The 25321-nt window shown below is 45.4% G+C and overlaps 3 protein-coding genes across 4 annotated transcripts; all 3 read left to right on the top strand.

Annotated features, from left to right (window-relative positions):
• Positions 1–1120: 1120 nt before the first annotated feature.
• Positions 1121–17596, top strand: cep170ba (centrosomal protein 170Ba). Of its 2 annotated transcripts, none has more exons than XM_069718654.1 (18): positions 1121–1339; positions 1853–1990; positions 3419–3508; positions 4145–4223; positions 4865–4923; positions 5227–5383; positions 7854–7982; positions 8712–9206; positions 9295–10226; positions 11018–11156; positions 11276–12901; positions 13622–13868; positions 14260–14392; positions 14727–14843; positions 14933–15021; positions 15374–15467; positions 15566–15617; positions 15705–17596. In XM_069718654.1, the coding sequence occupies exons 2-18, from the start codon at positions 1886–1888 to the stop codon at positions 15926–15928; spliced, it is 4767 nt and encodes a 1588-aa protein (XP_069574755.1). In that variant the 5' UTR covers positions 1121–1339; positions 1853–1885; the 3' UTR covers positions 15929–17596. The 2 variants fall into 2 exon arrangements, with proteins under 2 accessions (XP_069574755.1, XP_069574756.1); XM_069718655.1 differs by having other exon boundaries at positions 14730–14843.
• Positions 17597–17751: 155 nt separating this feature from the next.
• On the top strand, positions 17752–21279 carry LOC138632827 (5'-3' exonuclease PLD4). Its single transcript, XM_069718667.1, has 11 exons — positions 17752–17811; positions 17978–18043; positions 18125–18285; positions 18660–18843; positions 18949–19069; positions 19167–19294; positions 19382–19582; positions 19725–19864; positions 19969–20134; positions 20225–20321; positions 20435–21279. Exons 2-11 carry the CDS (start codon positions 17993–17995, stop codon positions 20635–20637), a joined length of 1452 nt encoding a protein of 483 aa, XP_069574768.1. The 5' UTR covers positions 17752–17811; positions 17978–17992; the 3' UTR covers positions 20638–21279.
• Positions 21280–21584: 305 nt separating this feature from the next.
• On the top strand, positions 21585–22696 carry srp14 (signal recognition particle 14). The gene is made up of 5 exons (XM_069718656.1): positions 21585–21702; positions 22096–22168; positions 22266–22378; positions 22457–22489; positions 22586–22696. Exons 1-5 carry the CDS (start codon positions 21679–21681, stop codon positions 22673–22675), a joined length of 333 nt encoding a protein of 110 aa, XP_069574757.1. The 5' UTR covers positions 21585–21678; the 3' UTR covers positions 22676–22696.
• Positions 22697–25321: the final 2625 nt, after the last annotated feature.

A 25321-nucleotide genomic window follows, 5' to 3' on the forward strand; every position in this document is an offset into this window, starting at 1 on the left:
ATTGTGACTTTGTGGATTCTTTAAAATTGCCTGAATGAATCTCTGAATCTCTAAATTGGAACTAGAGCGCCATCTAGCTGTACAAACCTCCGTCACAAGTATCTCCACTGGATTAAGAGCATCCACATCAGCACACAATCAGCACTGGAGGTTTTGTTTGAGTGTAACACAAACGAGCAAATGATTATACAGATGCAACTTGAATTTAAACTGCAGAATGACGTTTTAATTCCTGGTGTCTCCTTTACTCACACTTTTTAACGAACGAGATGTTTTTGGAAAGATCAGTTTATAGTTTATAGTTTCAACGTTTTCAGACTGTTTTAGGTAACTGTCACAAAAAAACTCCACTTTCTTACACTTGAAGCAGGAATATTTTAATCTTTGTGAAACACGGGATAAACAAAGTCCAGTCCAGACATGATTACAGCCATAGATCGTCTATGCAGACACTGACTCACCAGACAAAACTCTAGTTTCACGCATGCGCTGTAAGCTGTTTGTCCAAAAGTACATTCCTGTTGGGGCTCTGCACAAAGAGCTATGATGGGAAGTAACTAAGAACATTTAGTGAGGTAGTCTGCTGTATTTCACTCAAACTTTGAAGCAGGATACTTGTATTTCTACTACTTTATACTTCCATGCCACTGCATTTCAGAGAAAGAGACTGCACTTCCTGCTCCACTGCTATTTAACAGTTTTAGTTATTTTCAAGATGGAACATTTGACAAAGTGTATAATATCAAGTTTTTAAAAGATGATTTCTTTCAATACTTTAATTACATTTTGCTACTCATTTTTATGTAGCCTACTTTTACTATAACTTTTACATTTTCAAATCACCTACTTCTTTCCCAACTGAATTTAAGTAGTTAAATTTTTTTCTACCTTATTTTATATTATTACACGTCCTTACAGCAGCATGCTACTTCCTTAGTTTTAAATCTGCTATATGTGATATAATAGATAATACTCATTGAATTGTACTCTGTGTAACCAGTGGGCGTGGCCAGTCTTTGGGAGGTTTTTCAGCACCCGAAAATCGTACAGAGTGACAGCTCTCACTTTTCTCCACCTCTCAGATTAAAGGCGTTTGACGAGCCATGTCAGCTACGTCATCGTGTCGGGAGGACAGAGGAGGCGTTGGAGGAGAGTTTCGACCGGTTGTCATTCCCAGAGGAAGAAGAGGAAGAGGAGGAAGAGGAGGGTGTGAACGACATTTACCTGCCCAGTCTTACCTGGAAACTTCTATGTGTCGGTCGTCGGATTTCACGAAGCTGTCGGACGTTCAGTTGAAACTCTGGCTTCACTCAGGAGCAAAACGGAGACGGCGTTAAAGGTGAGTCGGTGCTGGAGGCTCTGACGTCAGACTCACCAGCGCTCACTGAAACTCCGAAAGTCATTAAAACAGTTCAAACCGGCCTCGGTGCTGCCTTTAAACCGGCTGTATTGTGAATATATAAACACCGGTTTGGGGTTTGTGGCAGTAATGTTTGGTGAACCGAGGTTACAGGAAGTAGGACCTGCAACAGGTTTCCCACCATGACACCTTTTTATGAGGGAGTTTATATCTGCTGCCTTTTGTTTGTTTGTTTGTTTTGGATAAAGGAATCTGCATTTGTGCCTCGTGTGAACATTTATGTGGAACCTTCATGCAAAAATAAATCCAGAGATGTTATTTAATTGCATCACCTTCACAGCTCGGTTGGATAAACAGGTGTAACTGAGGTGAGGTGACAACTTCCCTTCACTGAAAACAACCTCCATCACGTTACTTTAAACACAGGTGACTTCATTCTGCCCCATCCCAAAAAACAAACGTTGAATATTTTGCCTTGTTGTCTCATGCCAGGATGCCAAGAAGCTCCTGACTCGTGGCCCCAACATGAGTGTGACGTCATGGTTCTTGGTCAGCAGCTCAGGCACTCGCCACCGGCTGCCACGGGAGATGATCTTCGTCGGCCGGGAGGATTGTGAGCTGATGCTGCAGGTGAGCTCGACCTCGTGAACTTTGGGAGTTTACACAGCAAACACCAGCAGGGTGTCCCCCCCCCCCTCCTCCCCCCTTCTCCCCCGGGGCTTCACTGTCATCTGTGAAAGGTGGTCAGGTGATGTCTGACAGAAATATGTGGAAAAAAAAACCCAACCCAGTGTGAGTCTCCATGCATGCTTCTCTGAGTGTGTAACCACGGTGACAGCCTTTCATAACAGCAACTTAAAACACAGCTTAAGTTTCCCCCCTGCTCTGCCTGTTATAAACACTTTCTTTGTGGTCTTTCTATTATATTATAAGTCTTTCTATTATATATTGATCATTTTGTCCGTATTCAGACCAGTGAATGTGTCGGTGCTGCAGAAGCAGTTGTTTATACGTCCCTCAGTTTGTGTTGTGCTCAGAAAAGCCTGCCGACCGCAGAGGTCTCACTTGGATGGAAAAGTTACTCGAATCCACATTTAGGCGTCGCCCGATGCAGGAAAAAAAACAAAAAAACTCAGCTTCTCCCTCCGTCTGACATGATGCGAACTTTTCTATCGCTCTGCTTAACAGCTCAGGACGACTTCCTGACTTTGCACTCACTCACGGCCTTTAAATCTTCTTTTAACCCTTTTAAAGTTTGCTGGTTTTGTTGTTTATTCCATTCAACTCGATGAACGTCTGTAACGGGAGGATCCTGTTGCAGCTCAGGGCCTCGACCGTTTGATCAATATTTGCATCTCAAAGATCAGTAATTAGATCAGACAGCTCACAGTTTATAGCTGCTGCTGTTAGGTTTGCGTTCAGCAGAGGGATTTATTGTTTGTCCGAGCCAGAGTCGACATTTTCTCTGATAAGGAGGGCAAAGTGAAGCTAATGAGCTCCATCCTGCACAGTTAGATTAATCTAAGAAGGTAAAGTAACGGATGAACCCAGTTCCTCAGGCAGGACATTATCTACCCGAAGGTATTGGGAAGTCCACTGAGGACAGGTGAGCATGGACAAAGTCTCCAAACACTGTTGGTGGAGAGGGATTTTATAAAAATCCCATAAATGGTCCAGGGTTCATTTTTTTTAATGAGCTGTTAACGAGCAGAGAGAATCTGTTTCATGATGGAAGCATATTTAAAGAGAAGCACACAGACTTTAATGTTATTTTTCACAACACCATGTTTAAAGCTGGTTTGCAGGTGGTTCTGGTCTGAAGTCCTCGTTTAGGATCACTATGAACGATCGTGACTTTTTTTTTTTTTAAATGACATAATCTCCAGATTGATTTTCCTCAATTTATTATTTAATTCATTGAATGTAAAAATTTTTTTTTTTTTTTTTTTTTAAAAAAGGTCATTAAAATTTCCAAGAAACAAGAAAGAGATCAAATATAAAATGTTGTTTTTGTCTGAAATCCTTTCAGCCGCAGTGACTTTACTTTCTGTTTGTCAGTCTCGCAGCGTGGACAAGCAGCACGCCGTGATCAACTACGACGAGAACACCGACGAGCACATGGTGAAGGACCTCGGCAGCTTGAACGGGGTGAGCGAGTCCGCCTCAGACATCTGAGCGTGCCGGAGACGGTCGGTAGAACGGGAGGCTGGATTTTCCTCCTCGCTCTGCAGCTCTCTCTTCTCCCTTCATTGCTCCATTATGCCGGTGGAGTCCCGGGGCCGAGCGGAGGGAGAGACCGCTCATTGTTCCCGCCGAGTGTTTCTTTTGGCCTCGGTAGCCGCTGCCAAACTAATCAGAGCAGAACACTGCGAGGCCTTGTCGCTAAAATTCGTCCCCAATTACGTTGGCTTTTCCTCTTTATTAAATAAGACCTGCTCGTCTCTGCACAGTGTTTGTCCTTGTGTTTCTTAATATTTGGTGGTCTGAAGTCAAACAGAGTGGCTCCTCTCTCTCTCTGATTGTTCAGTTGAGGCAGAAGAAAGTCGAAGCACTGCTGCATGTGTTTATTTCCACCGTGACCATTTAAGCATTCCCCCGAAGCTGCAGTTGCGTAACAGCTTAATCTAGTCAGAGATTAACTTTCAACAGCAAAAGGGCCAATTGCAAAGCACCTTACATGATCCGGCCGCGTGCCGCGAGGAATTACAGAGCTGCTCACCTGTGAGTCGGCACATTTTAGTTCATGAAAATCACGTGAGCGCTGTTGTTTCTTCTGTTTTGCAGACGTTTGTGAACGACCTGAGGATCCCGGACCAGACGTACATCACCCTCAAGCTGTCCGACGTCGTTCGCTTCGGTTATGATATCCTTTTTTTAATTTTTTTTAATAACTCTTATTTGAATCTCAGGTTCATCCTGATTAGGATGTTGGATCGTTCGTGTGACACAGACTCTTCAGATCAGTCAGTTCAAGTTGTCGAACTACAGCTGACGCTGAAATGAGCCAGCGGTTGGCTGCTGCTTCACTCGCACTTTTATTGGCTTTTCTTTCCCGGCTGTGGTCTTTCTCTCCACTGGCACGTTAATCCCATGTGGTTTTTCAGTCAGGGGTTGTAGATTATGGTCCACTGTGGACAGAAAAGCTCCTGCACCCTTTAACCCCCCCCCCCCCCCCCGTCTCCCCTCCCCCCTGCCCTCCCTTCCCCCCAGAGAAGGAAACTCAAATGGTGAAACAGAAAATCTGGAAACTAAAACAAGCTTGTAATAAACTACATATTTACCATATTTTAGGGAGCAGATTTGTGTGTGTGTGTGTGTGTGTGTGTGTGTGTGTGTGTGTGTGTGTGTGTGTGTGTGTGTGTGTGTGTGTGTGAGAATATCTTCCCGATGATGAGTCCCTCCAGATGTTGAACTGTGACAATACATCTACATTTAGATTACTCATTGTTTCACAGAAACAGAAATACCGGTGTTTTGGTGTCCATACCTTAACTCCTTCTGCACATGTTCACGTTTACATCCTGGAGAAGAGTCAACACAAAGTCCCAGAGGAAGCTCTTAAAGTGAGTAATACTGACTGATACTTTTTTTTTCACAAATGTTATTTCAATGTGAAAACTATGTAAATTGTGTCATTACAATGTCAACATCCATTTCTACCAGTAGAAAAAGTCCACCTTTTTTTTTTTGGTTTGTTGATGAATTCAAATAAGGCATTCGGCAAATGATCCTGGTTTGTTAACAACAGGACACAGAAACTAAATCTGGAGGTCCCGGTGGATCTAATGTACGAGGACAGTTACATCTGCACTGATTGTCGGCAGATGGTTTCTCACGTCCTGCTTCCCTCCCGTCTCTGTGCGCAGCATGAGAAATACACCAGCCAGTTGCATCTCGGCATAAAAGCCCTGGAGGCCAAGGCCAAGGAGAAGCTGTCCTTCCAGAGCTCGGAGACGAGCAAAGACTCCGTTTCCAACGTGAAACCGCAGGACCGAGCTGAGCGCAGAGCCCAGTCGCTCACAGGTAAACAACGCAGCAGCTACGTGAGCCTGCAGCCTTCAAGATAACACAAGTAGGTTAATTGTTCTTCTTGTCGTCTCAGAGGAGCTATTTCAATTAAGATAAATGAAGAGGAAGTCTCCATGTGCTGCACCGCTTTAGCCGCAGATCCCGCAATAGGACGGTCAGGGCTTCTTTTATGAAGAGCCTCCCCGGTGTGAGATTAGGACGGCGTGTCAGTAGAGAGGCTGAAGTGTCAGTAAAGAAATAGAGCTGCAGGATGAGCGTACAGGAGTTCAGGACAAGCAGTCTTATCTCTGTCAGCCATGCATGACTGCTGACGAGGCGGGGTGCTGCCGAGCACACGGACGACGGTTCAACACGTGTCGTTGAAGAATTAAAAAAGGTGTGTGTTGGTTTTTAGTGGCAACTCGGCACTTCTGTCCATCTGTTTTACAGTCGAGGCCACAGAGGGACAGGCGTGGAGCTGTTCGTGGAAGAGAAGCACTTTGTGAATGAAGCTCATTCACGCCGATAGAAACCTCTTCCAGCTGTTGATCGAGCAATTCTGGTGTTTTCTGCTCCGTAATCGGCCCCCCGTGAACTTAGAGGGAAAAACTACAACCGGTGCCTAAAATAAGACTTTTCCAGCAGCTCATGTTGCTCGCAGGGCCTCAGAACTGTGCAGTCAAACTACAGCACTTCAGGGAAACATTACGAGAGTCCTGCTCTAGTAGGTGAGTGGGATTGTATTGCAGAATAATTTTTTTTTAAAAGTAACGTCTTTGGTGGACGTTCTCACTGAGGACATGTTTACTAGGAGCGTCGTGCTGTGCTCTCGTGCTCCAGTTCCCCAGTGAGATAACTAAATGCACCAAGAAGATAAGGATCGTATTTTACATAGAAAATAAAGCCACAGTTGTTGGCAGCCACTTACAATGAGTAGCCGGTGTTGGATTCAGCAGATGACTGGATGTAGACACCATCACAACAGACATCTTTGTTCTGTTTCACTTTGTTTATTTAAGGGAACACGTGTAGAAAAGTCCTCACGTCTCCGTTGACTTCATGCAAATGGCGTCTCTTTGAATTTGCTTGACTGGAGGCCATGATGTGATGTTGTTGTTTTTTCGCCTGGTGCAGATTGAAGGTTCTCTATGGAGTTTGTGTTGTGTGTCTTTATTTTAATTAACAGACGTTCTGTGCGCGAGTCTCTTTTCTGTGTGCTCTTGCTTGTTTTCCGTGCAGCTGTACAGGATGTGGACGGAGTCCAGTCCTCCAGCTGTCTGCAGGGCCGAACACTTCAGTCGTACAGAGCGCGACTCGGTCCGGCTGCTTCACTCTGACACGACCTGCAGCTATTTAGTATTTAGAAAAGGGGAGTGAAACGTTCCCAACATTTACAGACACAGTACAGACACAAACACTGCATGATTCAAAGTGTCGTAATGCTTCATCATTGATGATCTAAGGGGAGAAAATCATCGCTCTATTTTTAGGACACAACATTTTCACAAACTCTTAAAGTCTGTATCTAAATAACAAGTGCAGCAGTTATCAACAGTCGTCATCGTTTTACTGTCTTCTGCTGGTTGTGTTTGCTCATTAATAAAATAATACATTTAACATGGCTCTGTGCGCTGTAGCTGCAACACCCATGTTTTCTTAAGCTAAAAAGGAGGCTTGAGTAAATGGAAAGGAATTACTAACATGCCCCTCTGCTTCTGTCGCTGTGTTGATGCCTTATTGTGTGTCCAAGGCAACAGTGGCCGAGTTCTGCTGGTGTCCGGCATTGTGTGGCCTCCATATTACTCTCCGAAGAGCTTGTTTCTCCGATCTATCGGGCCAAAAAAAGCGGCATTGGAGATTATGTGATTAGTGTGATGGAGGCTGGCTGGTGTGCCGGGCTATATGACAAATCTGACTGAACACCAGCACAGAAACATCATCGGCAAAATAAACCTTCGCTCCCCCTGCTTGCATACGGGTAGGGAGCATATACAGAAATGAAAAAAATGAGTGTCATTGTCTTCAGAAAGCCTCAGATTTGATACGCTAGTTATTCTATATCCTGCACTGTATTTGTTTCCTTGAAGATTAGGATTATCTGAGCCGTGCTCACATGAGGAGGATTAGGTTTTGGTGGTTTTCATGTGATGCAGTTTGTATCACAATCTGACTCCCGACTCTCTTTGTCATGGGAATGTGTGGGAATTTAAAAAGAAGCCGTAGGCTACCGGTAGTGTGAAACTATGTCCCGCTGAGCTCCGGTGTTGTGTAACGTTTTGCTGTTGCAACAATAAACCCAGACACAACATAGTTTTGTCATGTGACCAACATAAACGTAGTGGCTTATAAATACAAGAGGCACTGTATTTATTCAGTTGTTTGTTTGACTCTTTATTCGTTCCTGCCTGTGCCGGAGTATATACCATGTGCCTGATTGTGTGTGCATGTTTGTGTGTGTGTTTGTGTTTGTTCGCTTGTCTGCTAGCTGCCACAGATTCTCCGATATCCAAGCCTACTCCGCTGTATGGCCAGCCGTCCTGGTGGGGGGAGGACGAAGACCCGGCCAAGAAAAAGCTCAACAGAGGTGGAAAATTGCCAGAGCGGGAGTCTCCAGGTCAGAGAGAGTGTTTTGTGTTTATAAACAGTCTACTTACCTAATTTTAATATTTATATCAAAGTCTTAATATTTTGAAAGCTAAAAGATATTCTACTACAGACTTCTTTGTATTGGATATCAACATATTTGTGAATTAGATCAGAATTTGTAATGACAGGCTTTCACGGCGCTGCTATCCGATGCTCTTTGTGGGTCACTGGGAGATGGATGGTGTTAAGCCCAAGGCAGGTCGCTGGCTGCCAGTTGTGGACTGTTAGCCAGGCCAGGCCAGGCCATGCCATGCCAGGCCATGCCAGGACATGCCAGGACAGTGGGCAGTGCCTGACTACCTCGTGATGGATTATGACCCTCTAAGCTGCTGGAGGGGATGGGGGGAGGGTGGGTGGTTGTCTTCCTCTTGTTGCCTGGACCTGAACAGATTATTCCCGCTCAGCTGCCCTCTGCTGGACTCTGAGCCCCGAAAGTGATATTGAGCCACATCCAACTGGCACCCAGACACCAACTGGGTGATTTGTTTTTTTCAGCCTGACGGTTGAAACCTTCATGTTGTTTGTGGCTCCTATTTTCAGGAATTGTGTAACAATGACATTCAAATAAATGTCCCTAGTTTAGAGTAACTGTTAGTTTGAGATACTTAACTTTAATTGTGGTATTTTTTTGTATATTCGGTGGATTATGCGGAACAATCATTAAAACTGATGGTGTATTTTCTGTCATTGATAACAGAGCCTGCTGATGACATATCCAAATATGGGGTCAACGGTTCTCTGTCAGACAGTCAAGCCAAGGCCATGTTCTCCTACCGACGGGAGCCCAGCTACTTCGAGATCCCGACAAAGGAGTTGCAGCAGCGACCGCCCAAGAAACCCGAATCGCAGGTTCATGAGGTTCCAACGAAGGACACCCCCGAACCCACCCCGTGTGTCCCATCCACCCCTACTCCTCCCGTGGTCCAAAGCCACGCCTCCTTCACCATCGAGTTTGATGAATGCGCTCCAGGTAAAATGAAGATCAAGGACCACGTGACCAAGTTTTCTTTCCGCCAGCAGTGTAAGCAACCCTCCTCAGAGGTTGTGACCACTCCTACTGAGGTGATGTCAGCAGAAAGCAAAGTTGCTGATTGGCTGGTTCAAAGCAATGCCAGCATGATGAGGAGGATGTCACAGGCTGAAGATACGTACAGTACAAACAGTGACCCATCAGCTCTGAAGACCACCAAGGGTGAGACCCCCATGTAGTGTCTGTTTATGTTTACATGCAGGAGCTTCCTTTGGAATAATGTGTTAACTTGTTTTGTCTTCATCATCAGCAAGCCACCATGAAGATGGCTCTCACTGTGATTTCGGGTACCCTGCAGTCAATGGAAACGATTTTGTCCAATCAGAGCCTCAGCTTGTGTCCGAAGTTTCTCCACAAACCTCGAGAGCTTCTCCACCACAGCGCTTCGCCTCCCCTGACACCGAAGAGCCTTCGTCTTACTCTCCACCAGAGCTGCAGTCCCTCTCCAGTCTTGGCAAGACTGAGCCCCACCAAGCCTTTGTCATTGAATTCTTTGACGGAAACCCGAGAAAGATGCGCTCCCAGTCCTTCACCAATAATATAACCCCACCGGAGCCCTCAGGTGCCAGGATCCGTCTGGAGAGGGCAAGGAAGAGCTCAAGCCCAACTGGGGAGAAACAAGTCCCACCTCCATCGTCCAGCACTCCCCCGACCCAGCGATACACCATCCCCCTGAAGGGCCCGGCCTCCACCGGCCCCCAAAGAGCTGGCTCTCTACGAAGGGAGAAGACAGAAGACCGGATCAGCACAAGCTTCTCCTCTCGCTCTTCCTCATCTGTGTCTGCAAGACCCTTCAGCAGCGTCGGCCGAAGATCTAAACTCGCCCAGGACTTTACTGCCGAATTACTCGACCAAGCGAAGCAGATTTCTGCCAGCCGGGAGAAAAGAACCGCTAGTCCTCCGAGAGCAGCTAAAACGGGGCCGGCGGTCGTATCGCAGCCTGACCAGAGTCCCGCAACCCCTCCGCCGAGATCTGATGGTCATTACCAGCCTCAGACATCCTCACCTATCCACAAGCCTGTTCCCCTCAAGGCCCCCGTCATGCCCCCGGCAGCTCAGAGCGTGGACGTCAGGAGCCCCAGAAATGAAGAGGAGGACACTCTGAGTGATGCAGGGACCTACACCATCGAGACAGATGTTCCAGACAAAGAGGTGGAAGAAGCACGAAGCAAGATTGACCAGGCGAGTTGTTCTGTCTAATTTAATCTGAAGAAAAGCTGCTCGTTGCTTAAACAAACATCACAGCACGTTGCTTAAATGAAGTAAACTGGCTTTGTGATCTTCTCTGTTTCTTGGAAATAAAACGTCCTGGTCCGAATGAGCCACGGACATTAGCAGCCATACTTTTTCCCGTGCTTGCACTTATACACTTGCAATGCTTTGTTCCTGACAGGTGTTCGGTGTTGTTGAGAGCCCAGTGAGAACGAACCTGGGTGAAGCAGAAACCTCGTCAGCCTTTAGTCCTGTTATTGTTAAGGGCAGACAGCAGCGTAGGCAGAGTAGCTGTGGGGAGCTGAGGCCAGCTCCAGAGCAGGGACAGAGTCTGGTGAAGGTAAACCATCCCGCTCAGGGTGGGAGTGATGAATGGATGAATAATTAGCACCAGTTCTAAAGACGGTTAATGATTATGTGGGGTCGGAAAGCCGTAAATCTCTGAATGCACGAATCCGAATGCATTGGTGCCTTGATTTGTCTTCTTGGTTCCTTCATTTTTCTTTTTGGTTCCTTGATTTTTCTTCTTGGTGTCTTGATTTGCCTCCTCTTTCCTTAGGTTGTGGGTTCTTCCATGTTTCGTTCTTTCTTTCTAACCTAGTATAAGGAACAAAATCTTATGTTTGTATAGCAGTTGGACTACACACTCATTCTTGAAACATATTGATCTTCTGTTGTGCGTAATCGTACAGTTATCAACTGTGCTTTCTTCAAATCTTCAAATCTTTTTTTTTAAAGATTGTGATTGTGTTTTCTTTCAGGTTCAGCCAGCAGGTGCTTTGTTACAAGAGGCTCCTAAGTGGATGTCTTGCTGGGCCAGCTTGGCAGACAGCTACACAGAATCTGGCCCTTCGTCTGGCCTCTTTGACATCGCTTCCCAGATGGACCTGTCAGGAGGGGGTAAGCCACCTGATGAGACATTGGTCTATTTGAAATGATAATGAGACACCCTGATGAATATGAATGATATTCAGTTTCAGCATGTGTGGTTAATATGCATTAAAACTGTTCCACTACAGCACGAGGTACAAACCACGGCCAAAACCACGACAGCACAGACTCCGACGGGTCGAGAGCTCGACGCATCCTGCCACAGGTACCGCTGGGCGAGAAGATTGGCGTCCATAGTCCCAGCATTCATGTTCATTATGACCAGCATGCAACGTTCGATATGGAGGACAGCAGCTCGGTGGCCTCCGGGTCTCACGACAGCATTCACAGGCTGACGGTGCAGGATGACGTCGAGCCGGACAGCCTGAGTGACGCTAGCAGGTCCGATGACGGATCCATCGTAGAGCAGAGGAGGAGGCCGCTGTCAGACTCAAAAGAGAAGCAAAACGAGAACAATCCGAGACTCCCGGCCAAGTCTACATCGTTCTACATCGGGTCGGAGGAGCCTGCATGCAAACCAGCACGAGGAGGCTCAAAACCCAACACTCCCAAGCCTGAGAGGAAAAACGTAACCAAAGGTTTCTCAACAGCCACTCTGACCAAACAGAGAAGCAGTCCGGACTCTGGAAAAGTCAGGTCCAATACATCGGCTCCTCTACTGGGCCAGGAGACGCGGAGTCAGGAGCTGAAGGAGAGCTTAGTATCCCCATTAATCAGACAGGAGAGTTTCACCAAGGAGCGGCCGAGCAACGCCAGACTGCCCAACATCTCGAGCCAGCCTTCTCTGAGAGACCCAGAAGCTGAACTCTTCCAGGGAGGCAGCAGTCAGGACACTCGTTCTTACCTCAAAGAGACGGAGGATGTTCTGGCTGTTCTGGAGGCCAAGCTCCATGCAGGACAATCACAGACCACTCCATCTCCCATAATGGACTCGCTTTCTGGGGAGTCGGATGTGGATACCTCCAGCACCGTCAGCCAACATAGCAATAGGACCAAGCCAAACACGCTGACGAAAAAACCGTCTGCTAGTGGCCTCCATAGGGAGAGGTCTTCAGCCAGCATAGCTAGTCAGGACTCACATCACCAATCCACAGTGTCCGAGAAGCACCGCTCTTATGCAGCAGACAGCAGCAGTAAGACCGGGTCTGTCAGGAGGCCCGTTGGACTGAGACGTAGTTCGGGGAAACGTGGCTCCACAGACCTAAGCGATGACCCTCAGAGCTTACCTTACTCCGACCAGGAGTCCAACAACCTCCAAACACACAGAAAGTACACCATGCCTCTTCAGAAGGAGGACGGCAAGACCCCCGGTGCGTCCCGGGCCTTGGCTCGTGCCAACAGCTTGTCAACCCCAAGACCCACCAGGGCGTCCATGCTCCGCCGGGCTCGCCTGGGAGAGGCCTCGGACAACGAGGGGACGGAGACGGACAGGCTGTCCCAGGAAACGAGCAACGCTCCGGCCAAACAGCCCCAGGAAGCCAAGAAACTGTCCAGGCTGGATCTGCTGGCCATGCCTCGGAAGCGGACGAGCTCGTTCAGCACGCCCAGCGACACCGAGGCCTCGTCCGCCCCCCAGTGGACGGGCAGGAGCGCTGGATTTTCCAACCGCAGCGCCGAGTCGGGTGGCGGCTACGTTCGAAGGGCCTCCACCGCGGGGCCAAAACCAGTCGAAAGGCCACAGAAAGCGCCTCTTAGTAAAACCCCGATCACTCGTGGACGCTCCAGCAGCGCCAAATATGCCACCAGCACAGCAAGTGAGTATAAGACAGACACGTACACAGAAGATTCCTGTTTAATATTTCTAAAACATGAAGTGCTGTAACATTTTCCTCAGTTTTAGTCAAACCAACATTACGTTAAAGAAATGACGTTGTGGTTTGGAAGCAAGTCTGTCAAACCGTCAGCGGTGAATTGGTTTGAAACATTTCGAGGCATCAGTTAATTCTCCGTTTCATTTCATTAGTTCTGTTCTTAGCAACTTTTTCTCGTCAACCAAAAGTTGTGCGTTGGACGGGAACTTGCTCGGAGCTGTCACTAACATCAGAACCACTAACATTAATGCTGCTGAGTCTTTAGATTAAATGGAACTTCCTTCAGTACAGTCAGTCACGTTTTGAGGGAAACATGTCTCTGATTACTGGACTGGTTCTGGTCTTGGCACATTATGCTTCACGGGACTCATCGGTGTTTTTACGCGTTGGTTCTTATCTGGTACTCGGCTGCTGGACGGTGGAAGTCAAGTGCTCGTTTCAGTTTGTAAATGATTTTTTTTTTTTAACCCTCAAAGAACAATGAATGAGTAAGAAATGTGGAGATGAGCACGTCCACGGCATCTTTTCTGTCTCTTGTTCTGGGAAATATTTCATCTGAAATGCTTGGTGGTGTTGGTGGTGTTATTCTTCTCATCTCCTTTTTCTCTCCCGTTTTCCCGACTTCTCTGTCTTCTGTAATTCAAACCAATTCACAACGCCAAGGCTCCAGGAGGCGACAGAAAGGCTCAGACTATACCTCTACCTCAGAGGAGGAGTACGACTCCAACCAGAGCATTCCTAAACACAAACGCTCCCAACCTTCCTCAGCTTCTCACAGCCTGCGCGGTCAGCCTCGGGCCCAGCCCGTGGTCGCCCCGCGACCCAAATCCCGCTGCAGAGATTCTGAGGAGGAGAACCACGAGGGAGAGGCCTTCAACAACTGGTCCTCCCACAGCGCTGAGATCGCACGGTAAGAAAAAAAAATCACAAACTGAGGATTTCTGGTGGAGATGCTTCTATATTTTCCAGATCTGTGTGTTTATAATAGCAAACTTGGTTTCACACATACAGTCTTTTGAACTTATGAGGAGCATATTTTTAATTAAGACTCCAATTAATTAAGACAAGGGAGCCAATACCACCGGAAATGAGACGGTAATCTAACTGATCCGTTTTCAGTCAGTGAATTTGAATGTACACCGTTTTAATTTCCTGCAAAAGAGATATCAATACTGTCACATGGTGTTATTGCTGCACTGTTACAAAGCATCACTATCAAATAGAAAGGATTTTTATATTTAATAAAAAAAAATTAAAAAAATTCTGTTGGTTGTTCTTATGTTATATAATATATGTTCAAGGTTGAGTCAGGATCTGGCCAAAGACTTGGCTATCTTAGCGAGAGAGATCCACGATGTCGCCGGTGAGGGCGATCCACAAAACCCCGAAAAGGAGAGCAGTGCACCTGTTTCCACGGTGACCGCTCACGAGCAGGTACGTCAGACATGTTTATAACAGCTCTTCTGGTACACGGTTAAATATGTCGCAATTCAAGTTGCTGCATTATCTGAATCAGAACTTTAAAAAAAATATTATTTAAAATGTAGTTGATGCTTTTATGTGTGTTTTGGTTGTCGTATTCAAAGTTTTATCAGAGTCCTTCAGTTTAATTCTTCAACCTGTACATGTGCATCTTTGGTGTTTAGCGTGAAAAAGATCAAACTTTAAAATAAAAAATAAAAAGAATATTCTTGATCTCAATCAGTAGATCGTAACACTGTCAGTTGTGTGGTCCCTAAAGTTACCTTCTAAAATCTGCTTGTTCCAGCAGGTTCAGCACATTCCTGGATTGAACTACCAGAGCGTCTCCGCTACCAGGGAACCCGACCAGAGCTCCAGCGACCATGAAAGAAGCTCCAGGCAGCGAGCTCGGAGCAGAGACGAGGTCGGACGCGGTTCAGACGTGCTGCTTCGCTTCCCTTTTAAAGCCCCTGTGATGGGAGAGCATTGTAATGCGTTTTATTTTTCCGTCAGGTCGGCGTGGACGATCTGATGCTGGATCCCGTCTCTCAGGTCATCGTGGTCATCAAAGAAAACACGGAGCAACTCGCTGACAAAATTAAGTACGATATTGAGGAAGCAGGCGTCACACATACACACCCCTCATTCTCATGCTTAATCTGACTTTGTTTCAAAAAATTTTATGGCTCCTGTCTGACAAGCTGACTGCACTGAGCATTTAATCTTATTTAATTAGAGTAAGTTGGTGAGTCAGCTCACAGACTGATAGTCTGACAATATGGGAGAGGAGAGGAACTAATCTTCTGATTAGAAACAGATGAAAACCAGTTTCCAGTGTGAGATGTTACAACAGGTTTTTTGTTTCTCTACACTTTGATTTATTAAATGAGTTAGAAAGTGTCCAGACTACATGAAACCGTGAAGACACGATTGTCTGTGACATTTGTCACGCAGGGTCCTGTTCCAGGACAGGGTCGACATCTGGGAAGAAATTGAGGCAAAGGTTGATTCTGACAACGATGTCCCTGTTGTCAAAACCTCCAACAAGGTGAGTGCTTTTTTTTTTTTTGTATTGGTCATTTTCAAGCAAAATGTTTGGTAGTAAATGATTTGCGTTAAGATCTAAGTGAGATGTTTGTATTTCAGGAAATCACATCTATCCTGAAAGAACTCAGGAGAGTTCAGAGACAACTCGAGGGTGAGTCGCTCTGACACATTATAGACCGCAGAAAAAAATACTGTCTTACTTTTAGAATTAATAAAACACCTTTTTTCTTTATTTCAGTCATTAACACAGTCATGGAGCCCGGCGGTCAGCCCGACGCTACCAAGACCTCCGCCGCCGTGGTCTCCTCCTCGTCCGGAGGTCGATCCTCCAGATCTTCTTCCTCCCGGGACTGGAGGACGGTCCACTCCATCTCCAAACGTGGCGGCGGCCCGCGGCCCAGCGAGAGCGTCAGGAGAGCAGCTGTGAACCCGGACGACCTCAGAGAGGGATATTTAGTCTGAGTTCTTCCATCAGAGCTGAACTTCTGCTCTCATCTCCCACAGCCAGGTGCCAGACCGGTGTGCACAAAAGGAAACCAAGAGGGGGGGAAGTGAGACTGAGGCCTCCTGCACATCTGAACACACACACACTACTGCACTATGAGCACTACACACCTTCTGAGTGGTGCAACACACAGTCGCACCTGCACTAAACGGCCCTCAGTGCACGCTGAGCGGGGCCTCGTGTATGAGGTGATGTTTTAAGGAAATACTTTAATATTTGCATAAAGCTCACAATCGCCTCTAAAGGGCCTCAAAGCTATACTTGACTCTGTGTGCTGCATATCGTCCTCATTATTTGCCAATGATATGACCGACAGCTGATTTTTAAAAGCTCGTTGTAATTCCTGGGTTTTAAGTAAAAACCAGCCTGAGCATAATCATCTCAGGGAAATCCATAAATACATCACACATTTGTGTTTAGTGACAAATCCCCCATTTTGGAGGAAATATGGGTTCATTGATATTTGTTTTGAAAGAGCTGCAGTTATCGCTTGCAGATGTCAGTGTACTGTGTTCCCTCAGTAACTCCACTACACTTCTCCACACCGGGTTTTTGTTTTTTTACATGTTTATCATTTTGTTTGTCACATTTGTGGACCAGATTTATAGAAGAATGTACAAAGTATTTATTAGTTGTTGTTTTTTTGTGAGACAACCGGCTCAACATGAATTTGGGAGAGAGCTGGTTGCCTCTTGTGCCAGTTAGATCAGTTCATGTTATATTTCACAGTTGCTACAAGCCAATTTAGCGTGTTTTGGTTGTGCTAACTTTTCCGCTCTTCAGTAGATGGATGGATCCGCAGGATGAGTCCTCTTTTATCTGTGTTTGTACTGAGCTGTTGCTATGCACGCTGAGAGCTATCACAGCACCGTGGTTACAGTGTGACATTTCCTCAGTGTATTTCTATGACCCCCCCCCACACACACACACACACACACACACACACACACACACACACACACACACACACACACACACAAGAAGTCATGTAAAGTAAATTGTGTGAAGCTGTAGATCTTGGTTATTAGCTGGTGATGCGTATTTAAATGTCTGAACATATCTGTACGTCCTACATGTTGTGTTTTGCACAAAGTTAGTCCGACATCGTCACTTCATCCTGATATGCTGCGAACTGAAAGCTTTGGCTCTCCTGTCAGAGACTGTAAGGCTGAAGCAGGGGAACGAGGCGACCCGGTACACCAGCAGCTTTTTGTTTCCCTCCTCCCGGGTCCACATGCTGTACGTGACTGGGAGGTACCGACAAGTGCCGCAGAGCTGTGTGGGAGGATGTTTCACGCAGCCGAGCCCAGTGGTTGTTTACAAACTCTTAAAAATTGAATGTTTCTCTTTCTTTCGTCTCATATTGCTGCTATTCGTCCTCTGTGGGATAATGTTTCCCCCCTTTGTGCTTTATTCCAACAACCAACTCAGAGAAAGTGTCAAATTTGTGTCCCCCTTTTTTCTTTTTTTTTTGATATTCAGATTCTGTTTCCCTTTCCTTTCTCCCGAAATGATTTGGTTGTAATTTGTCAGCTGGTATTTATGTTTGGGGATTTGTGAATGTTGTTGGGTGATGATTCCAGGTTTTTGTTTTTTTTGTTTCTCAAATAAATTGAATTAGAAAACCTGTCTTCTTTTTTTGCTGTTGTTGTCATCTACTGTACACCTTTTTAGTGAATACACGTCTGAAAACCTGAAATGAAAGTTAAAAACAGGAACTGCTGCGATATATACACCAGTAAAAATATCACTGCAGCTCAGTTTCGGGTGAAAGCTGGACTGGAAGAAGCACGTTTGTTTTGAGCTCTTGTTTTCAGAGAAGTCGCTGCATCTGCTTTCTGTAAGTTGCTTTTTCTGTATGAAACAAACATTCAGACCTTTTAAATCTTTCAGCTGCAGAAATCTGAGCAGAATTTGGTGTTTGAAACTTAAGAGATCTCCGACTTGTTTTGTTGATGTCTTCTGTCCGTGATTATAACTTCTTTTGACCTTCACTCGGTGAGCAGTGCTTGAAAGGAAATATGACCTCCATGTACAGCAGCCTTCATGACGGTTATGTCTCAAACAAAAAGGTAGGACTACAAACATTAACCAACCTTTTCCCTCTGGTTTGAGAGATCACTTTTTCCTAACTCTGGAGCATGTTCTGTCAGAGGTCGACCAGCTGTGTGACGCTGGCTGTGGTTCTGGGCTGTCTGACGGTCCTGGGCATTTTGCTTGCCATTGCTGTGCTGGAGAGACCACCAGCCCCCCAAAACCATGACACGCTTCCACAGGACACTGCTGGGAGCAATTTATCTGTTGACCAGTGCAGGTAATAATCCTCCCGTGTAGTTACATTAGCGATCAGCTGTCAAGATTTGCACTTCAGCATTATACCGAACTATCTGCTGCATGAAATATATTTTTATATAATTGTATTGTACTGTATATGATGAAGTCTATCATACAACAGAGTTTTACATTAAATGCTGTGTATAGTCTGATGTATGGCATCAAGCTTTACATCTTTCCTCTTGAAATATGCAAAAATAATTGTTGTACTTTACTAATTTTGAGCAAAAATGCAGTAGTGAAACCACTGAATCTTTACACATCGTAAACCACATCTTTTCTCTTTATGATGAAAGACTTCACCATAAATTTAGTTCAATAAGAATTCCCTCAGCAGATTGTTTTATCCCTCAGCATGGCCCTCGTGGAGAGCATCCCTCAACATGTGACGTATAGCGCCAATGTAACATTCGGGTTCCCCCTGGAACAAGTCTGGAAAGATCTCATCGCCGTGGCAACTGACCAAGTGGATGTGGTGTCTTTCTATTGGACATTAACTGGGGAAGACATCAATGTTAACTCTTCCTCTGACGTGCCTGTGAGTTATCAACTAAAACAGAAAAAAAAAGATTAGATAATATTGCTTGTAATCGCAACATATCATTTATATTTAGGATTCATGCATTCATTCTGTCCCCGGCAGGGAAGGAACATCCTGAAAGATCTTGAAGAGTTGCCCTCCAGGAATGTTTCTGTCCGAGTGGTGACCAGTGTTCCCACAGTGATGACAAACTCCACCGATCTAGAGGTTTTAAAAAAGAAAGGTTTGGAAATGATTCTCCGGTTCACTCCTTTATGTTTTGGTTTGTCGTGCACCGTTAACACTAAATTCTCTCGACTCTCTTTTCTGGCCGTCTTTAGGAGTTCATGTGAGGAAGGTGGACTTTGGGCGCCTGACAAAAGGCGTCCTGCACACCAAGTTCTGGATCGTGGATAGAAAACATGTATTCATTGGAAGCGCCAACATGGACTGGAGGGCCCTAACACAGGTGAAACCATAAATGCTACGTTCTCAGGTGCTTCGTTTTAACCTCAAAATGCTGCCAAACAATTCGATGATTCCCGTTTGGCTGCAGGTGAAGGAGCTGGGAGTGGTGGTCTACAACTGTTCCAGTCTAGCGAAGGACCTCCATAAGATCTTCCAGTCCTACTGGGTGATGGGACAACCCAACAGCTCCTTGCCACAGCCCTGGCCTGCCAAGTATGACACTGCCATCAACAAACATCACCCCCTGCTGGTGAAGGAGGGTAACGTATCCAGCAAGCTGTACCTCTCAGTGAGTTCCTTAAGTTTCAGTTCCCTTTTACAGGATACTGCTACTATGAGGGATCAAGGACTGTTGTCTGTATTAACCTCATCCACAACAGACACCACATAGCAAAGCTGATATCTTTTATGAATCAAATGTTTCCCCGCAGGCTTCTCCAGCATCATTCTGTCCCCTATCGAGGACTCAGGACCTGGAGGCTATTCTCTCCATCATCTCAGAGGCCCAACATTTTGTTGATGTAGCTGTCATGGAGTACTTTCCCTCCACACGCTTTGACAGGCCTCAGAGGTGAACCCAAACCACCAAAATAAGCTACTTTATTTTTATTTTTTTTCATCTACGGTGTGCCTCTTTTGTTTGATTTCCTCACGTTGGAGTCTTTAATTGAGCAGATACTGGCCGGTCATCGACGACGCCATCAGGACTGCTGTGTTCGAGAGGAAGGTCAAGATCAGGATGCTGATCAGCTGCGGCCGCGACTCTGATCCAGCCATGCTGCCCTTTCTTCAGTCTCTAGCCGCGATGGACTACCCTCAGCACCATATCAACATCCAAATAGTAAGACAACACGTAGAATAAACACATCTGCTGAACATCTTCACCACTTTTTTTTTTTTTTTTTAATTCACACTTCAATTCTTTTTTCAGAAATTGTTCATTTTGCCGGTGGGAAACCAGTCTGATATTCCATTTTCAAGAGTCAACCATAACAAGTACATGGTGACTGATCAGGTAGCATACATTGGTGAGGAGCAGATCATATTTCTCTGTATTCATTGTTGAATTTTAAGTAATGAGCAGGTCAGTTCTTCCAAGTGTTTGGTTAATCATTGACCAGATAGCGTTGTTTCCACCCAGGTACTTCCAACTGGTCAGGTGACTACTTTCTGACCACAGCTGGCGTGGGCCTGGTGATTTCCCAGCATACCCCTCACCCTGTCTGGAAGAATAAGACCCTGCAGAGCCAGCTGAAGTCGGTCTTTGACAGAGACTGGCACTCTGAGTTTGCTGTGCGCCTCGCCGATGCGGAGCACCACCCAGACTGTGCTCTGTCAACATGACTTTCAGAAAAGTTACACATAAATGTGAATTAATTTGAATGTATTATGAAAGCTACATTCAAACCGGAGTCGGGACATCCTGCATATTGATACTTTTGTATTATCTTTGTCAAAATCAGCAATTCATGCTATTATTTTTCTGTTGATTCAAAAGGCTTACAGTGAGACTGAACTTAAAAGGGCATGTTTTTTTTTTGGTTTTTTTTAATGAAACTGTTTCATTGATTGATAGATAGGCTGTCATACCAACTGTCATCCACAGTTGATTGTAATTCTTACTAACTGCAGTGATTTACTGACTTAGCAGTTGTTTTTTTAGACATAGTGGTTGAATCGTTTATTTCAATGTATGACAACTGAATTTGTTTAACAATTTATGGAATTAATATTCTTTATAATATTTGATTAATTATGTGTATCCTGAGATCTTTTTTTAAACAAGGTAAAAAGTCTGACTTGTTTTAAAATATGTGCCGTGCGGTACTTTCCTTAAAAAAAAAAAAAAAAAAAAAAAAATGTGTCATAGCTTCCTCTAAATGAAAAACAAAACAAAAAAAACAAACCCCAGCTGCAGTCAGATCCGTCAAACACATAAACCCACAATCATGTGCTTGGGACAACATTTTCTGGTCATGGGATGTGGATTTAACTTCCACAGAGGAGATCAACATCAGAAAGCTGCAAAGTGACAGCGTTTTTCACTGTTTTACTCAATAATGTTTTCGTGCCAAGAGTTCATACGCCTCAGTGGAAGTTGTAATTTACATAAATAGGGTTACCATTCAGTCATTGCGTATGATTACGTCTAAAAAAAACAAAAACATCAACAGCTGCGTGTGACTGCTGGGTGAGGTTGTTGTTGTTCCCCCTCCCTGACGGCAGGGCGGCAGTGTGACGGGCAGTGAGGGCGCAGGGGGGAGGGGCGAAGGAAGAGGGGGAGGGGCGAAGGAAGGGGCGGGGCTCCGGCTGGGAATAGTACGTGTGCTTCTCAGCCACTTAGCTTCCCTGCTAACGGCTAACAGCTGGACCACAGCTCGAGTCATGGTGCTGCTGGAAAACGACTCGGTGAGAACAGAGAACATAGAACAGAGAACAGAGAACATAGAACAGAGAACAGAGAACAGTCTCTTCGTTAACGACGTGTTGTCGCTCAGAAAGCGGAAGCAGACTTTAGCGTCCGAACCAGCCCGCTGACGGAGAACCGGTTTAAAGTTGGTCAGAACCGACAACTGCGTTTTTATTAAAACGGTGATTTTATTCAACCCGTTAAACTTCGACTTTAACCGGTTGTTTGAACGGAGAGTCGAAGTAAACACGTCCTCTCTGAACGACGTGTTCCGACCAGCTTCTCCCAGAAAACTGCTCAGTCTGTGTTGTTTAAAGAATATTATAAAGAATGTTTATTTATTCTGATTATGATCGAAGCATTTAAAGATGAATCTCTTTACTGCCCTCCAGTTTCTCACCGAGCTCACGCGACTCTTCCAGAAGTGCAGAACATCCGGAAGTGTCGTCATCACCCTGAAGAAGTGTAAGTCTGCAGGACAGCTGAGACTTGTCCTCCCGTGCGACCGTCCGATCAGCTGTTGTGGGATGATGTTGTTGTTGTTGTTGTTTTCTTCTTCCAGATGACGGTAGAACCAAACCGATGCCCAGAAAAGGAAGCTCGGATTCATTCGAGCCGGCAGACAACAAATGTCTCATCAGAGCGTCCGAAGGCAAGAAGAAAATCAGCACCGTGGTGAGACGACTGTTTTAATTCTTTTATTATGTTTGGATCTGTGATCTCCTGCTGACTTCTACTTTCTCACAACCTCAGGTCAGCACCAAAGAAGTAATCAAGTTTCAGATGGTAGGCCGAGCTCGTTTTTTGCTGACTGTCCTCTTGTTTCTGAATGTGAGACCTGTGATGGGTAACTGGGTTCCTGACCTTCCCTTCCTGCTGCAGGCGTACTCCAACCTCCTCAGAGCTCACATGGACGGACTTAAGAAGAAAGACAAGAAAAGCAAAAGCAAGAAAACCAAAGCCACCCAATGAGCAACAGACTCTTTCTGGCCTGTACCATCTGAGAGGAGTGGGAGGAGCTTCGGCTCCACCCGGCGTCCCCCCCCTCCCCCCTTCGTCCGAGGCCTCCGGATCGCCGTTCATCCACCCGGTGACTGCTTCCATATGATGCCATTGTCTGCATGGTTAGTGTCTCCTCGCCGGCTGTCCGGTGCCGTCGGTGATTCGGAACAGAAAACCTGAGGCTTTTTTTTTTTTCTCTCATTCAGTACGAAGCAAAGCCAACTTTATTGAACCGCCACCGATTTCTGCTTCGGAAAACCAGGTTCTCCGCAGCCGCGTCGCCTCTGGAGCCAAAACCCACTGAGCCCGATGAATAAGCAGCCTTTCCTACTATTTCATTGTTAGAGTCCCTATTTACGTTATAATAACAGCTAACACTTAAGTTGCATCGGCACGTTGTAACTCGACTGTCTTCAGACGGACGTCTCGGTTTCCAGTTTTGTTCTTAAATGTGATTTCAAAATGTGGCGTTCAGAAACGAAGAACTAAATCGGAATATTTTTCTCTAATTTCACTTTTCTCAATATTGGAGATAAAATATTATTTTGTGTTTTTATTTTACCATTTGAAGTACGAGATGTCCTTTGTTTTTGCATCCCCACGCCAAGCTGTCTTAAATTGTTAAACACCAATAAAATGTCCTGAATGTGGTAAATTCAGGATCGAGTTAAATAGCAGAAATCTGTTTGACTGTTGTAGATTGACTGAAAGGCATGTTTGAGTTCTGAATCCAGAGACAAAGCATCTGCTGCAGTTCCAGTAACGTCGTTTCTGTTTATCACCGGTTTTGTACCGTTGAACTGCAGCAGAATTAATGCTCAGAAATAAATTGCTTTGTTACAAGTCTGCATGTCTCTTTGTCCATTCTGATGGAACGCAAACTTCAACTAAAGTAGAAAACAAGACAGTAAAGTCCACGATGTACATGCACACCGGTGAAGACATTGTGAGGCGGTGGGGAGGAGCGTCGGCTCACAGCGCGGTGTTCCTCTTCTCCGGTCTTTCCTTCGGGGAAGCAGCGAGCTGCTGCTGCCGGCCGCTCTCGTCCTGGAAGCCTCGTTTCATCAGGCTGGTCACGTAGAGGAACATCGTCTGGGTCACAAAGCAAAGCACGGTGAGAGTGAATCAGAGGCTCCCACGGGACAGGACATTCAGGTTTATGGACGACATGCTATAATATGACCTTTGTGATTTTTTGGAGGAGAAAAATGTCATACTATAGCATGACGTTTTGAACCACATACTATGGTGTGACTTTCTCTTCATATTTTAGACAACATACTGTAGTCTTAAGTATTTTACATTTTTTTGCCTGAAAAAAAAGTTTATGTAAAGTATGACTTTTTGGTCATATTTTGGACGACATGCTACAAGTATGACTTCCGTTGAAGTTATGCCATGCAGCACAATGGTGCAGTCGTCAGTGTCGTCGTCTCACAATCTCGAGGTCCCCGGTTCGATCCCGGCCTGGGACTTTCTATGTGGAATTTGCATGTTCCTGCATAGTAATAAGTAAATTAAAATATGTCATCCATAACATGGACGACTAACTTATGCATGTTATCATGCATGTAGTCCATGATGTAAATCAAACATCATGCATATAGTCGTAAACGTGACAAAGTCACACTTCAAGCGAGAACATGCAATCCACCACAGACAGAGTTCCAAGCCCCTGATCGAAGCGAGTACTTCCTGATAGTGAGACGACGACACTAGCGACTGCGGAGTTGTGTGGCCTTTATTGCATGTTTGTCTGACTTACATAACTTATATGACTTTTAAACATTTTATGGAAGAAGGAACTGTGGTGGAGTGGTTAGTGTTGTCGGCTTCCAGTCAGAAGGCTCCAGGTTCGATTCTTGCCCTCGACGTGACTTTCCATCTTGCATGTTAATGTCATGCTTTCCAGAGCGAGTCTCGAACCTGCAACCTTCTGACTGGGAGGCAACCGTGCCAACCACTGCACTGTTGAGCGCTCTTCCCTAACATGTTTAAAAGTCATATAAGTCAGGCAAGCATGCAATAAAGGCAGCAAAATGGTGCAGTTCCAAGCCAGCGCTGACAGGGGGCCTGGAACTTTGTGTGTGGAGGATTCTTGTTGAATGAAATGTTTTACATTATGGACTACAGGCATAAGTTAGTCATCCATGTTATGGACGAGTAACTGGACTTTTAAGTTATTAGTTTTGCAGAAAGATGCAAATTCAACATAGACTGTCAGAGGCGGGAATTGAACCAATGACCTTCAGACTGCGAGACAACAACGCTGACAGCTGCGCCACTCTGCTGGCTACCATAACTTTAACGAAAGTCATACTTATAGCATGCCGTCAGAAGTAGCACGTATATCATATTTCTTTAATGTTGTCCAAAATGTGATAAACAGTCATACTATAGCATGTTGTCCAAAGTATGACATCATATTTTGGACGACATGCTATAGCTTGACTTTTTTGTCACATTTTGGACAACATGCTACAGTATGACTTTTTGGTCATATTTTGGACGACATGCTACAAGTATGACTTCCGTTGAAGTTATGCCATGCAGCACAATGGTGCAGTCGTCAGTGTCGTCGTCTCACAATCTCGAGGTCCCCGGTTCGATCCCGGC

The sequence above is a fragment of the Brachyistius frenatus genome, unplaced genomic scaffold (genome assembly GCF_029030835.1).
Source record: "Brachyistius frenatus isolate BFR_SWC_R1_liver_20210118 unplaced genomic scaffold, ASM2903083v1 Contig_196, whole genome shotgun sequence".
NCBI classification, from domain to species: Eukaryota; Metazoa; Chordata; class Actinopteri; family Embiotocidae; genus Brachyistius; species Brachyistius frenatus.